Genomic DNA, 17,229 nt, shown 5'->3' on the forward strand with positions numbered 1-17,229 from the left:
GGTAACGTCAGCTTCCCCATAAGATGCTAACTGCATGCATTTTCACACTCATGTCTTCATTCAAACTGGCTCTGGAAGATAATGCAATATAATACACATGCAATGCCATTGGGGATATGGTCCGTATGTCCTGCAGCCGACACCTTATCGTGGTGGAGGGGTTTGTGTGTACCAATGATCCCAGGTGCTATGTTGCCTGGGGCTTTATGCCCCTGGTATGGTTATCCAAGGCAAACAGGTTCTGGGTAAGGAACAAGACAAAATGCAGCTCATTAGACCCCTTATGATGAGTAATATCATAGATCCACATTTTCCCTCACCCGGACGTGGGTCACCAGGGCCCCCCCTGGAGCCAGGCCTAGGGGTGGGGCTCGATGGCGAGCGCCTGGTGGCCAGGCCTACACCCATGGGGCCTGGTCGGCCACAGCCCAAATAAGGCACGTGGGTCCCCCCTCCAATGGGCTCACTACCTGTAGGAGGGGCTAAAGGGGTCGGGTGCAATGTGAGTTGGGCAGTGGCCGAAGACAGGGACCTTGGCAGTCCGATCCTCGGCTACAGAAGCTAGCTTTAGGGACATGGAATGTCACCTCTCTGGTGGGGAAGCAGCCTGAGCTGGTGCGCAAGGTTGTGAGGTTCCAACTAGATATAGTCGGGCTCACCTCGACATACAGCTTGGGCTCTAGAACCAGTTTCCTTGAGGGGGGTTGGACCCTAGTCCACTCTGGAGTTGCTCACGGGGAGAGGTGCAAAGCAGGGGTGGGCATACTTATTGCCCCCAGGCTGGGCGCCTGTACATTGCAGTTTACCGTGGTGGATGAGAGGGTAGCCTCCCTTCGCCTTCGGGTGGGGGGACGGGTCCTGACTGTTTGCGCTTATGCACCAAACAGCAGTTCAGAATACCCAGCCTTTTTGGAGTCCTTGGAAGGGGTGTTGGAGAGCACTCCTCCTGGGAACTCTCTTGTTCTGCTGGGGGACTTCAATGCTCACGTGGGCAATGACAGTGAGACCTAGAGGGGCGTGATTGAGAGGAAAGGCCCCCCCGATCTAAACCAGAGTGGTGTTTTGTTATTGGACTTCTGTGCTCATCAAGGATTGTCCATAATGAACACCATGTTGAAGTATAAGGGTGTCCATATGTGCACTTGGCACCAGGACACCTTAGGCCGCAGTTAAATGATCGACTTTGTGGTGATGTCATCGGACTTGCGGCCGCATGTACAGTATTGGACACTACGGTGAGGAGAGGGGCGGAGCTGTCAACTGATAACCACCTGGTGGTGGGTTGGCTCCGCTGGTGGGGGAGGAAACGTATAGTGAGGGTCTGCTGAGAATGTCTGGCAGAATCCCCTGTCAGAAGGAGCTTCAACTTCTCCCATGTCCAGGGGAGGCAGGGGACATTGAGTCCGAATGGGCCATGTTCCACACCTCCATTGTGGAGGCGGCTGACCAGAGCTGTGGCCGTAAGGTGGTCGGTGCCTGTCGCGGCAGCAATCCCCGAACCCACTGGCGGACACCAGCGGTGAGGGATGCTGTCAAGCTGAAGAAGGAGTCCTATCAGGCCTTTTTGTCCTGTGGGACTCCGGAGGCAGCTGATGAGTACCAGTGGGCCAAGCGGAACGCGACTTCGGTGGTCGCTGAGGCAAAAACTTGGGTATGGGAGGAGTTTGGTGAGGCCATGGAGAAGGACTTCCGGATGACTTTGAGGAAATTCTGGTCCACCATCCGGCGGCTCAGGGCAGAAAAGTGGTGCAGCATCAACACTGTTTATGGTTGGGAACAGTGGACCAGCTCTATACTCTCAGCAAGGAGCTTCAACTCCTACCTCCGGTAGAACTTCTCCCATGTCCTGGGGAGGCAGGGGACATTGAGTCCGAATGGGCCATGTTCCACGCCTCCATTGTGGAGGCAGCTGACCGGAGCTGTGGCCGTAAGGTGGTCGGTGCCTGTCGCGGCAGCAATCCCCGAACCCACTGGCGGACACCAGCGGTGAGGGATGCTGTCAAGCTGAAGAAGGAGTCCTATCAGGCCTTTTTGTCCTGTGGGACTCCGGAGGCAGCTGATGAGTACCAGTGGGCCAAGCGGAACGCGACTTCGGTGGTCGCCGAGGCAAAAACTTGGGTATGGGAGGAGTTTGGTGAGGCCATGGAGAAGGACTTCCGGATGACTTCGAGGAAATTCTGGTCCACCATCCGGCGGCTCAGGGCAGAAAAGTGGTGCAGCATCAACACTGTTTATGGTTGGGAACAGTGGACCAGCTCTATACTCTCAGCAAGGTCCTGAAGGGTGAGTGGGAGTTTGCCCAACCAGTCTACATGTGCTTTGTGGACTTGGATAAGGCATTCGATCGCATCCCTTGGGGAGTCCTGTGGGGAGGGCTCCGGGAGTATGGGGTGACAGGCTACCTTATAGGGGCTGTTCGGTCCCTGTACAACTGGTGTCAGAGCTTGGTCCACATTGTCGGCAGTAAGTCTGACTCATTTCCGGTGAGGGTTGGACTCCGCCAGGGCTGCCCTTTGTCACCGATTCTGTTCATTCATTCTTTTTGGCCTCATCAGACCATGACCTTCGGCTCTCACTGGGGCAGTTCGCAGCCGAGTGTGAAGCGGCTGGGATGAAAATCAGCACCTCCAAATCCGAAACCATGGTCTTCAGCCGGAAAAGGGTGGAGTGCTCTCTCCAGGTTGGGGAGGAGGTCCTTCTCCAAGTGGAGAAGTTTAAGTATCTCGGGGTCTTGTTCACAAGTGAGTGAGGGAAGGAGTGGGAGATCAACAGGTGGATCAGTGCGGCATCAGCAGTGATGCGGGTGCTACATTAGTCTATCATGGTGAAGAAGGAGTTGAGCCAAAAGGCAAAGCTCTTAATTTACCAGTCGATCTACATTCCTACCCTCATCTATGGTCATAAGCTGTATGTAGTGACTAAAAGAATGAGATCGCAAATACAAGCGGCCGAAATGGGCTTCCTCCGCTGGGTGGCTGGGCTCTCCCTTAGAGATAGGGTGAGAAGCACGGCCATTCGGGAGGGACTCAGACTAGAGCCACTGCTCCTCTGCATCGAGAGGAGCCAGATGAGGTGGCTCAGGCATCTGGTCAGGATGCCCCCTGGACGCCTCCCTGGTGAGGTGTTCCGGGCATGTCACACTGGGAGGAGGCCCCGGGGAAAACCCAGGACATGCTGGAGAGACTAACGCCTCAGAATTCCCCCAGAGGAGCTGGATGAAGTGGCCGGTGGAGAGGGAAGGCTGGGTTTCCCTGCTTAGACTGCTGCCCCTGCGACCTGACCCAGAAAAGTGGAAAATGATGGATGGATAGATGGATGGATAAACAGAGGACAAACAAAGGTTAATGATTGTCACGCCCTGCCCATCTGACCCTTCTGTTTCCTCGCTAGCATGAATTATTTAAGCAACTCAAAACATATTTGTTTAGGCAGGCATTTGGGTAGCCTTGCTTTTTTCAATTACTTAATTTTTGTCTCATTCCTGCCCTTGTGTTAATCACTTCAGCTGCCTCTCATTTGCTCCCCTGTCAGTCTTATATAAAAGTGCTTTCCAGGCCTGTGCTCCCCAGCCCTGTCATTAACGTTGCTTCTGTCTGCCTGTGTCCATTGGTGTTTAGATCCCTCACGATCTGGTTTCTTTCTAAGTGTTAGTTTGTTTACTTTTACTGTAACATAACCCCTTTTGCTTTGGCCAAAGTACCTTCCCCCGGCTTTTTCATCCTGCACAACAACATTAAAGAATTGCTTTTAAATTTCTAAGGCAAATTTGAACTTCAAACTGAACAACATATTAAATATATAAATGTAAATAACTTAAGCCTGTGAGGCTGTGAATCAATTAAAAAAATAAGTAATCTGTTTTCTGTGATTAAATTGAATCCCCATATTAAATGTACAGATGTGGCTAAAAGTTTTGAGAATGACACAAATATTAATTTTCACAAAGTCTGCTGCATCAGTTTTTATGATGGCAATTTGCATACACTACATAATGTCATGAAGAGTGATCAGATGAATTTCGATTAATTGTAAAAAAATTTACCAAAAAAAATGAACTTAATCAAAAAAAAAACGATTTCCACTGCATTTCAGCCCTGCCAGAAAAGGATGTGCTGACATCATTTCAGTGATTATCTCATTAACCATGGTTACCTGCAAGGAAACGTGTGCAGTCATCATTGCACAATAAGTGATTCACAGGCAAGCATATTGCTGTTAGTAAGATTGTACCTAAATCAGCCATTTATCGGATCATCAAGAACTTCAAGGAGAGAGGTTCAATTGTTGTGAAGAAGAAAGACCAGCAAGTGCCAGGACTGTCTCCTAAAGTTGATTCAGCTGTGGAATTGGGGTACCACCAGTGCAGAGCTTGCTCAGGTATGGCAGTAGGCAGGTGTGAGTGCTTCTGCAAAGACTTTTGAAGTTTGCCCTGATGTCAAGGAGGGCAGCAATGAAGCTACTTTTCTCTATGAAAAACATCAGAAACAGGCTGATATTCTGCAAAATGTACAGAGATTGGACTGCTGAGGACTGAGGTAAAGATATTTTCTCTGATGAATCCCCTTTCTGACTGTTTCAGCCATCAGGAAAAAAGATTGTATGAAGAAGAAAAGGTGAGCACTAAAATCAGTCCTGTGTCATGCGAACCGTAAAGCTTCCTGAGACCATTCATCGTGTGGGGTTGCTTTTCAGCCAATGGAGTGGGTTCACTCACATTTTTGCCTAAAAACACAGCCATCAATAAAGAATGGTACCAAAACATCCACCGAGAGCGACTTCTCCCAACCATCCAAGAACAGTTGGGTGACCAACAATACCTTTTCCAGTATGATGGAGCACCATGCTGTAAGGCAAAAGTGATAACTAAGTGGCTTGGGGAACAAAACATCAACATTTTGGGTCCATGGCCAGGAAACTCCCCAGATGTTAATCCCATGGAAAACTTGTGGTCAGTCCTCAAGAGGCAGGTGGACAAACAAAAACCCACAAATTCTGACAAACTGCAAGCATTGATTATGCAAGAATAGGCTTCCATCAGTCAGGATTTGATCCAGAAGTTGATTGACAGCATGCCAGGGTGAATTGCAGAGATCTTGAAAAAGAAGGGCTCAATAAAGACAATTTTTGAGATGCACACCAAGTCTCTAGCCAGCGGTTTAGGGACAGTAGCCTACTATAGGTTACATCCCCTCTATACAGAATTGATAAGAGACCAAACATAGTTAGACTACGGCATTTTATTTTGGCTTTTGCACACATAGAAATTAAGCTCCTCTTTAATACCGCAAATTGTCTCAACTTTATATCATTATAGTTACAGCATAAACAACCAAGGTGGAGATTCAGATTCATCCAGATTTAGAATACTTTATTGATCCCTGGGGAATTTATGTGGATGCAGTTGTGCACTGCAGCCTGGATCGTTGGGCCCTGAGAAGGTCAGTGAAAGGATCTTCCACGGACCTGAACCCTTTGATAAAGCACCAGTATAATTTCAAAAACCAAAGGAAGCATTGCAAATCCTTCACTGTGCGGGGTTGGGGCCAATCCTGGGTGACTTTTTCCTTCTCATCCATTTCTACTCCTCCAGGTCATATCTGGTATCCTAGAAACGGGATAGCGGTCTTATGGAACTAACATTTTTCCCCCTTGATGTAGAGGTGATGGTCCTTCAGGCGCTGGAGTACCCTCTGGACATGGGACACGTGCTGCTCAAGCAAATATTCGTACTGACCAGTAGATGTTATGAACAATGTTTTCCACTCATCCCCTAGTCGGGGCAGAAGAGGGAGTACAGATGCCCGATGGCCCGAAGCTCGATGGCACAGTCTGAAGGATGGCCTTTAATCTACACCTCCCAGAACTACTGGTACTAGGGTGGAATAGTAGACACTTCCTCTGGTCAGGGACTCTCCACTGACAACACTCTACATGGCAGCAAAAGACACTTCCCAAAACTCTCAGACAAGGCCCAGATTCCCTCCACCTTCAAGTCTAGGTGAGGATTGTGTTCCTGCAACCAGGGGTAACCAAGGATGATTCGGTCACAAACTGAACAGAGAACCTGGAGTTGGATAGATTCTCCATGAATAGCCCCTACCTGGATCTTCAGGGAGGCAGTCTAGTGAATGACCCAAAAGGCAGTGAGCAGAGAACCGTTGACACCTTGAACAGTAAGGGTGGCAATCACAGGTGATCAAAGACCTCATGGAACACACTCTGGAATGCTCTTGAGGATTGCAGCAGTACGCTGTTTTCCATCTGAAGTGCTGTTGTGCACTCCAGTGCTCAACCACTGAACAACAAGATCACAAGATGAACTTAATCTTGGTCATTGGGAAACAGGGTGGTGATCTATATATAGTCCACACTGCATCAGAAAGGCCCAGCAGGTGTCGGGATTGCTGTTTTACCTGTTTGGTATCGCCACTCCTACAGCAGTGGATCAATGGGGCATAGTAGCCGGGAGTGGTGCAGTGGCTGCCATGCCCTGCTAGATCTGTCCAGCCAGGTCTGTGAACTGGGCGATCAGAGCCAGGACATTCTGCAGAGGGATCCATGGTGTTCAATGAGGTATTCTGTAACAGAAAACTTGCAGATGGACAGAGATGTCTTGGTGGTTTATTGGACACCTACCGTAAACAACCAGTAAAGGAACAGGCAGAGAGAACAAATATTACAAATCATGATATTTTTAAGTTTCCATCTGGTGATTATTTAAAATGAAATAAAAACTAGGTAACATCAGCTTCACCTCATTCAAACTGGCTCTGGAAGCCAGTCCATAGGACTTATGAAAATGTACAATATTAATAAAAATAAACACTTTTAACCTATGATAAACTTCCTCACTGTCGATGATCATATAACTACAAAAAAATGGCCAAAATACACAGTAAACTCACAGGAGAACCTGTATTGTGCCAACACCTGAACATATGAGTAGACTGATCTGGTTCCAGAGTTATCTGCAGAGAAAACCGTTCAGGATATTTGTGCTTTGAATTGAAAATGTTCACTGTATTCTTCATGACAGGGAACATGAGAACCATCAGAGGATTGGTCAAAATTTAAAATTTAACCATACTTAATCATTTTGGTGCCACGTTACAATAAGGCTACCCTTATAAACAGTTTATGAATGGTTTATAATCTGGTTATTTATTAAGTTGTAACACATTGTAGATTATTAGTAGACAATTTTAAACAAGTTATAACACAGTTTTCTTTTTTAATGAAATACTTGATTACAAGTGGACAAAGGGAGCCTTATTGTAAAGTGGTTTCTAACTATAGTTATCTGGACACGCTTCACCAAGAACTGTGCTGAGAGTTTCACTCCAGGAGAACACATGACCATAGACGAACAGCTGTTCCCTACCTAGGTTCATTGTCCACGCAGTATATCACATCCAAGCCAGACAAATTTGGGATCAAGTTCTGGATGGCCACGGATTTGGAGACCAAATACGTCTGCAACGTATCCCCTTACTTGGGAAAGGACCCCAGTCGTCAGAAGGGGGAGAGGCTGGCAGAGAACATTTGCATTTAAAAAATGCAAATGTTCCAGGCCTAACAGGTAATGGGTGGTTTGCACAACAAAAGACCTGTGAAAATCTCAGCAGGGGTGAAGAACACCTCGGGACTTGCACCAGAAAATAAAATCTCAATAATTCTAGTGTTAAGGCACTGCTGAATTTAGCCTCTAAGTCCCTTTGAAGTATAGGATGTGCCTCTTATTATGCTGAAAAAACATTTGGATATTTTGTGCCTGTATGATCACTAATGTGTAGGATATATACCGGTCTGTATGTGTGTAATAACACAGGTCCTTTTGCAGGCTGAACAGCTGTAAACTCAAAGAGAAATGCTGTGATTCGCTGGCTTCAGCTCTCAGATCAAACTCCTCACCCCTGAGAGAGCTGGACCTGAGTGACAATGACCTGCAGGATTCAGGAGTGAAGCTGCTCTCTGCTGGACTGGGAGATTCATACTGTAAATTGGAGACACTGAGGTCAGTATTACTGAACATTATACACTGTAAACTACATAATATTTTAAGGAGTCAATTTTACTGAGTATTTCATTTCATTAACTGAAGATACCAAGGTCTGTATTAGTGAGTATTCTGCACTGTTAACTATAAATATTGAGAGTAGTCACATTTACTTAAAAGTAATCCTTGTATTGGTGAAATGATCTTATTTATTGTAGAGTTTTTTCTGTATTTCTGTAGGCTGTCAGGCTGTAGAGTCACAGAGAGAGGCTGTTCTTCCCTGGCTTCAGTTCTGAGGTCAAACTCCTCACAACTGAGAGAGCTGGATCTGAGCTACAATCACCCAGGAGACTCAGGAGTTAAGCTGCTCTCTGCTGTACTGGAGGATCCCAGCTGTAAACTGGAAAAGCTGAAGTGAGTACCATACCATACCAAGTTTATTTATAAAGCACTTTAAAACAACCACACAGGACCGAAGTGCTATACAGAGAATTTAAAATGAAACAACTAAAATTATGTAAATTACAGTTCATAAAATAGGCATATATACAAAATAAGATAATATACCATCAAATAAAATAAATTAAAATCAACATCTCACAATGGGTCGAAAGCCAACAAAAAGAGATGGGTTTTCAGGCGGGATTTAGAAACAGACAGAGAAGAAGCCTAACATGCATGGTCAAATCATTCCACATTCTAGGAGCTACAACAGTGAAAGCGCGGTCCCCCCTATGCTTACGCTTAGTTATAGGCACCCTCAGGAGCAGCTGGCCAGTTAACCTGAGCGACCGGGAGGGTATGTAAGGGTGTAACAGCTCAAAGAGGTAGGGAGGGGCAAGACCATAAAATAATTTTAAAATGAATCCTAAAATGTACAGGCCAGGTGTCAGTGGCTCATTCATACACATGAAAGTTGCTACATATTCAATGAAAGGAGCCAGAAATAGTGACATGAGTTAGGTTTTTCTTATTTATTTATCGAAATGAATGTTGCATCTACACCATTTAGTCATCTTCATGTAGCCAAGACTTTGCTGATCATATATCTGGGATCAAAACAAATATTGCTTACTATGTGCTTTTATAATGTTTCTGCAAGTGTTCCAAACTGCATTTTGCAATGTCTATACTTTGATGTCAAATTACAAGCTTAACATAAATCTGACATATTTACAAAGTACACTAAGATTAAGATGAGTTTTATGCCAAAACAAATATATAAGAAATAATTTATTTGCCATGAATTAAGTTTATGATATTGAATGAAATGTGTGACCATGCCCCAGTCAGTGAAAGTGTGTCCCCTACCCCTAGACTCCAGAGGGTTAAAGGGACATAAATCTGGCAGACGTCTGCGTAGCAATGAAAAGCTATGTCATGCTTCCTAAGTATGGATCCGAGTGGGAGCAGATATAAAAGAAAAAGCAAGGGACTTAAAACTGAGCCCTGTGGGGCAGAGGACAGAATGGGAGCAGAGGAGGACACATGGTCACCCATGCTGACACAGAAAGTTCGATCCACCAAATATGACTTAAACGATTCTAGAGCTAAACCCGCTGATGCCCACCCACTGCTCCAAACGGGAGAGTAAAATAGCATGATCCACCGTATCAAAAACATAAGAACATAAGAACTATACAAACGAGAGGAGGCCATTCGGCCCATCGAGCTCGCTTGGGGAGAACTTAACTAATAGCTCAGAGTTGTTAAAATCTTATCTAGCTCTGATTTAAAGGAACCCAAGGATTCAGCTTGCACTACGTTATCAGGAAGACTATTCCATGCTCTGACTACACGCTGTGTAAAGAAGTGCTTCCTTAAATCCAGTTTGAAATGTTCTCCCGCTAATTTCCACCTATGGCCACGAGTTCTTGTATTTGAACTAATGCTGAAGTAACTATTCGGTTGAACAGCATCCAAACCTGTTAAAATCTTATAGACCTGGATCATGTCCCCCGTCAGTCTCCTTTGCTTGAGGCTGAACAGATTTAGCTCAAATAACCTTTCCTCGTATGACATTCCTCTACCAGGAATCATTCTTGTGGCCCTACGCTGCACCTTTTCTAAGGCCGCAATGTCCTTTTTAAGATATGGTGACCAAACCTGCACACAATATTCTAGGTGAGGTCTCACCAAGGAATTGTATAATCTTAGCATTACCTCCCTTGACTTAAACTCCACACACCTGGAGATATACCCCAACATCCTATTGGCCTTTTTTATTGCTTCCCCGCGCTGGCGAGAATGAGACATGGAAGCATCAACATACACATCAAGGTCTTTCTCATAATCAGCTACCTTTATTTCAGTAGGTCCCATAAAATACCTGTACTTTATATTTCTGCTCCCTACATGGAGTACCTTACATTTGTCTATGTTAAATTTCATCTGCCAGGTGTCGGCCTAGTCATTAATTAAATTAAGATCCCGCTGTAGCTGCTGAGCCGCTAGTTCAGTATCTGCTACACCACCCACCTTGGTGTCATCTGCAAATTTCACCAGTTTACTGTATATATTGGTGTCTATATCATTTATGTAAATTAGGAACAATAGTGGTCCTAAAATTGAACCCTGCAGTACCCCACTATGAACGCAGGCCCACTGTGACATTGAGCCTCTTATAACTACTCGCTGCTTCCTATCCGTTAACCAGTTATCAATCCAGGTCGCTACAGTTCCTAAAATACCTGTCGCTTTGACTTTAAATGAGAGCCTCTTGTGGGGGACAACATCAAAAGCCTTTTGGAAATCTAAGTAGATGACATCATAGGCCTTCTTATCATCAACTTCCTGAGTAGCTTCCTCAAAAAACTCCAACAGATTTGTTAAACAGGATCTACCTCTCCTAAATCCATGCTGGCTATCCCTCAAAATGTTATTTGAGTCCAGGTAATCTACCATTTTCTCTTTGATTATAGCCTCCATAACTTTACCAGTTATACAAGTTAGACTGATTGGCCTATAGTTTGAAAAATTACTTCTATCCCCTTTTTTGAAAATGGGTGTTATGTTGGCATGCTTCCAATCAGAAGGTACCACACCTTCAGATAAGGATTTTTGAAACAGTAAAGTTAAGGGTCGGCAAATAATATCCTTCATCTCTTTTAACACTATAGGTAAGATGCCATCAGGGCCCTGTGATTTATTTATTTTGAGCTTAGCTAGGCTTTGCAAAACATCAGCTTCAGTTATATATATATTAGTTATAGATGATGTTGGATTAGTAATAAGAACTGGTAAGTTACTAGTGTCCTCAACAGTGAATACCCGTGCAAAACTATCATTGAACTCATTTACTATATCAATGTCGTTTTCAATTATAAGACCCTTACTATCCTGCCGATTAGTAATTTCAGCTTTTAGAGCTCTTTTAGAGTTAAAATACTGGAAGAAACTTTTAACGTCATCCTTAGCCTCCAATGCGATCTTCCTTTCGACATTCCTTTTAGCTCGTCTAATGTCATTTTTTAATTCAGCCTGTAGATTTAGATACTCTTGCTTTATTCTGTCATCATCAGTTATTTTCCATTTCTGGAACAAAGCCCTTTTCCTCCTTACTTTATACTTTATTTCCCTAGTAAACCACCTAGGTTGCAATTTCCTAGATTTATTCTAGCTGGAAACAGGTATGAAGTCCTCTTGCACTTGCAATAATGTGCTTTTAAAAAATTCCCATGCCTCTTCAACAGTTTTGTTATTTAACTCCATCCAGTTCACAGTTTCTAGTTTTAATCTCATACAATTGAATTTAGCCTTCCTAACATTATATATTTTTAATTTGGACTTTGCTCTTCGGGCACTAAACTTAACCTCAAATTTAACCATGTTATGATCGCTACTGTCAAGTGGTTCTAAAACGTCTAATTTACCAATCCTGTCCTGGTTATTAGAGAAAACAAGATCAAGAATGGCATCTCCCCTGGTAGGGGTGTTAACAAACTGAGTAAAAAAACAATCCTGTACTAATTCCACCATCTCAAGTTCATTTTCAGAAGAGCCAGCAACAATGTCCCACTGCATCCCCGGTAGATTAAAATCACCCATAACTTCCACATCATTTTTATTGCTCAAAATCCTAATATCACTGTATAACAATCTGTTTTCCTCGGCAGCTACATTAGGTGCTCTGTAACAAACACCGACAATTAGGCTATTTGAGTTTTTAGCATCTAATTTTACCCATATAGCTTCCGTACTTTTACTTATATCAGTAAGCTCCCTTGCCTGCAAGTTTTCCTTTACATATACTGCAACACCACCTCCCTTCTTACCTATACGGTCTTTACGGAACAACGTGTAACCATCCATATTATATTATTGTCCATCCTTTCCAGTCAACCACGTTTCAGCTATTGCTATAATATCATAAGAGTCCGATGAGATAAGAGCCTCTAAATCATGAATTTTATTCCTAATACTCCTGGCGTTTAAATACAGACAACAAAGGGTAGGCCTATTACAGTGCCTACTTATAATATGATTTTTTGGGGCTTTCTGTTTCCCCCCAGTTACATACTTAACTAACCTCCCTGCCCCCCCAGTCCCTAGTTTAAACATTCCTCAACTACTCTACAAATACGCCTTCCCAGTACACTGGTTCCCCTCCGGTTCAGATGTCCCACCTGTTCCAGAAGGTCCTCCAGTGCCCCATAAACCTAAACCCCTCTTTCCTACACCATCCTTTTAGCCACGCATTTAATCTCCTTATCTCAGCTAACTTAGCCTGACTTACGCGTGGCACGGGGAGTATTTCAGAAAATACCACCATGGACGTTCTGCTTCTAAGCTTATTGGCGACTTCTATAAATTTATCCTGCAGAACAACCCTTCTACCCTTGCCTATGTCGTTGGTGCCAACATGCACCACGACAACTGGATCCACCCCAGCTGGGGCCAAAAGCTTGTCCACACGATCTGGAAGGTCTCCTACCTGGGCACCAGGCAGGCAAGACACCGTACGGGACCCTCTATCACGCGTGCACACATAACTGTCTACTCCCCTAATAATTGAATCCCCTACTACCACAACCTCCCTCTTCCTGGGGTGAGGGGGCTCCTCAGTGCCCAAGGGCCCACCTGCCTCCCCAGTCCCTTCCGGCTCTAAAGCTGGAAGCACCTGAAACCTGTTAGACACAGACACCTCAGGTGATGCCGCCTCTGTAACGTGTGTACGCCTTTTCCTGCGTCTACGACCTACGGTCACCCAGCTCTCTCGACCTCTCTGCTCTTCATTCCCCCTCCCCCCCGCTAGTGGCGTACACACCATCTCCCTAAACGGCGTATCAACTAGCTCATCTAACTCACTCTTGCATTGGATGAGAGCCAGTTGCTCCTCAAGGTCACAAACCTTGACCATGAGTGAGTCCACTAGCTTACATCGCTCGCAGATGAAGTCTGACTGGACACTAACGTCCAGAAGGGCAAACATCTTGCAAACACAACACTGAGCCGGCCCCATAATTAACTAACTCACTATGACCCCGTACTCCCAGCCCAGTAAATTTATATAGTGTATTTAACTATAAAGATTAATTTGCGTATCAATAAATGCAGTAACGTGCCGAGTACACTAAAATAAGTTATTACTTGTGTTAAAACGGAACTTAATTACTATTTTATTTAAAATTTTAAACCTGATAAATTTACTACTACTTACCAGAAGAACTTCTGCCTGAACCAAGTATGAACTAAAAACAAGGCGAAATCGAAGTTGCTCTTGGGAGGTCGAAAAATCACAAAAACCCCCTCACAGCAGGCTACTGCCGGAGTGGGAAAAAAGCCGCAGTCAAGTCTAAAAATACAAGAATAACACAATCTCCATAGTCTGTGGCTAAAAATATGTTGTTAAAAACCTTTAAAAGGGCTGATTCCGTACTATGTAAAGACTTAAAACCAGATTGAAGAACCTCAAAAATATTTCGCTCTTCCAGAAAGGCCATTAGTTGATTGTAAACTGTGACACTTGCGGAGAAGGCGATCCAGGAAGCAGGGATACGGAGGCAGGAAGTAGGGCAAACGGGGTTTATTGGAGAAAGACGGGACCGGGGAAGCACAACAGGTAACATTAATGACAAGTCTGGGGAAGACTGACTCAGACGAGGACTAAATACAAAATCACAATCAGGGCTGAACACGAGGTAACGAGGTGGGCGTGGCACACATTAGGAGCGGACGGAGCGGGGTGTGACATAAACTATCTTTTCAAGAATTTTTGCAAGAAAAGGCAGTTTAGAGATTAGCCTGTAATGATTAAGAACTGCAGGGTCAAGAGCGGGTTTTTTTAATAAGAGGCTGGACAGTGTATGCATGACCCGGATACAGATACTTATGCATGTATGTGAAGAAGAGGCACCAATAAATAAACGGATACAGCAGTAATATATCATTTTGCTTCTCTATAGTGTGGACCACAGGGGAGAGTGCAGGACCAGACCAGGCTTACAGAAATGTAAGTGTGTCTGGGTTTTTTTTATTAATGATTTATTATCTTTTTATTAATGATATCATTAATACTACTTAATGATTGTATCAAAATAATTGTGATGAGTTTGTTTTTTGCAATTTATGTAGATGGATTTCCATGTTTGTGTTTAGGTGAGCTTGGGTGTGTGTTTACTTTTAGCTAACATCCAAAGGAGAAAAATAAAACAGACATAACCAAAAACATTAAATTATTTATACATTTTTTTTAAACAAAACTGCTCAATTTATACATGACTGGTTTCTTAAATAAAATAGGAGTCTGGGAAATACTTCATAGCTGTTCATATTGTTCTTGTGTTTGTGTGAGAGTGTAACAGGGAAAAATACATTATGATGTGACTGTGCATCTATAATTTCACAAAAAACCTTATTTGTTCTTTTTGTGCACACAGTGAGTCTATTTTTTTTTAAATCATTCACCAAACTAGTGATGACACCAGACTTTCTCCTCAGTCATGTCCAAAGCGATGTGAAATAATGTCATATTTTACAGTAAAGACCCTCATTTTTAGTATTAATCTTGGGTGTCAAATTTTGTGGTGAATATGTATGATTAGTATTGTTGTTTTGTAATTATTTTACCCATGATTAAGCCTGATTAGCATATGCAGCATTTCAGTCGAGCTTCCCACCAACTTTCAACTTTTCTTGAGGTATTTCACATAATTCATAGTCACATAATTCCTGTGTTGGGGGAAGCTGTGCAGTTTTTGTATTGTACAGAAAAATAAAGTATTGGCCAAAGTCCCAAGCAAGTCCATCAGTGTGGCGTCTCACACACAGTGCAGGGGCAGCTAGAGTGTCATGGAATCAGGCAGCAACACGACTAAAACTGAGAATAAAATGTGTTAGAGCGAGTTCTGCATTAGTGAGTGTGTGAGCTGTGACAGTGATAAAATGATGTAGATGCTGATCTGCCTGATGGTATTACTGGCTCTTCCTCTTACCTACAGACCCCTGCCACCTGACACTGGACCCCAACACAGCATACAGCCACCTGTCTCTATCAGAGGGGAACAGGAAGGTGACATGTGGGGCAGAGCAGCAGCCATATTCTGATCATCCAGAGAGATTTGACTGCTGGCCCCAAGTTCTGTGCAGAGAGAGTCTGACTGGTCGCTGTTACTGGGAAGCTGAGTGGAGTGGAGATGCAGCCTACATAGGAATGACTTATAAAGGAATCAGGAGGAAAGGAGACAGTGCTGATTGTCTGCTTGGAGACAATGACAAGTCATGGAGTCTGCGCTGCTCTCCTCACAGTTACTATGTCCGGCACAATAATAAACTGACTGTCATACCCATACAGCCCTCAGGGTCCTGGAGAGTAGGAGTGTATCTGGACTGGGAGGCTGGTACTCTTTCCTTCTACAGGGTCACCACTGATGGACTGACCCTCCTGTACAGGTTCAACTCTTCATTCACTGAACCCCTCTGTCCAGGGTTTCGGGTTTATCCAAACTCCCCAGTGTCGTTGTGCATGCTGAGATAGCTCACTGTTTGCTGGAGGAACCATTTTAGCTGTATCACAGTGTCACATGTTGCCTTTTCTCTATGGTAAATCTCTGCTTTCTAACCTATATAACCATTTTTATTGTTTGACAAAAATAAATAATGAGGTTTGGTGAATTCAACAAATACGCAGAAACACTTTTATCTATATTTCTTTTGGTTCAATAGAAGTAGTGGTTACATAAGCCTTAAGTCTCCCATGAATATGTACATTTTACATATTGGTCTATATATTGTATTTCCTACCTGTACAATGACAATAAAGGCTTTCTGTTATATCATGTTAATGTCCTGGTTAATCGGTGCCAAATGCATAAGGGAGTAATATTATTAAATAGCAAAAAGCATAAAATTCTCATTATTGAATATTGACTCTTTAGTAAACAAATCACTTCTTGTCAATGACATGGTGCTGGACACTGGTACAGACCTGTGTTTTTTTTTTAACAGAAACTTGGCTCAGACCCACAGACATTATTCCTCTTGCTGATGTCTCCCCTGGTGACTTTAGTTTTGTACAGAAACGATATGGCCCTGGACATGGAGGCAGCCTGGCAGCTATTTTTAACTCACTGTTAAAATTTCTCATTTTTTCATAAATTTTGAAGCAATGCTACAATTGATGTCTGACCCACCCACCTATATTCTTACAGTATATAGGCCGCCTGCACCATAAACTTTTTTTTTTTACATTTTTCAGCAAAGGTTTCCTGTCCCTTCTGCACTCTGTTATCAGCATGTAACATGATGAACGCATGTGCACAACCAAATACTAAATATGATTACAGTCGAACTTCGTTACAACGTACCTCAGGGGACATTAAGAATTTGTACGTTATAACCATAGTACGTTGTAACCAAGTCCCTCAAAATGAATGATAGAACACAAAATGTATATAAAAAAACTTTTATAAAACACCCCTCAAGTTGACACTATGACATACAGCTTGTGTAGTTTGAAGAATATAATTCCTATTCTAAATAGGAACTATATTCTTCAAACTATGTTAATATCAGTTACTCATAGACAGCCGACATAACGCAAAATCCACTGCCGGCTTATCGTTCAAATCGCCTTACTGTAACCTAATGTCAAACCGAAATTATGCACCTGTATGATTCAATTGGCTGAAATAAATTTCGATACCATGACACCATGCAAAACCATGAAAAAACGGGAGCTGCATGCAAGGAGTCCGGCCGGTGTGGAATGCTTCGTGAGGATAGGTTCATACAGT

The 17,229-nt window shown here is 43.6% G+C and overlaps 1 protein-coding gene across 1 annotated transcript in view; it reads left to right on the forward strand.

Annotated features, from left to right (window-relative positions):
* LOC111839477 (uncharacterized) overlaps window positions 1-16,274 on the forward strand; it is a 99,912-nt gene extending 83,638 nt beyond the window's left edge. The window contains exons 11-14 of the mRNA XM_072717791.1: window positions 7,841-8,014; window positions 8,237-8,410; window positions 14,401-14,447; window positions 15,436-16,274. Coding sequence (XP_072573892.1) covers window positions 7,841-8,014; window positions 8,237-8,410; window positions 14,401-14,447; window positions 15,436-15,971 — 931 coding nt within the window. The 3' untranslated portion in view covers window positions 15,972-16,274. The remainder of the gene's footprint in view (window positions 1-7,840; window positions 8,015-8,236; window positions 8,411-14,400; window positions 14,448-15,435) is intronic.
* Window positions 16,275-17,229: the final 955 nt, after the last annotated feature.

This window comes from Paramormyrops kingsleyae, chromosome 11, assembly GCF_048594095.1.
Source record: "Paramormyrops kingsleyae isolate MSU_618 chromosome 11, PKINGS_0.4, whole genome shotgun sequence".
Lineage (NCBI taxonomy): Eukaryota > Metazoa > Chordata > Actinopteri > Osteoglossiformes > Mormyridae > Paramormyrops > Paramormyrops kingsleyae.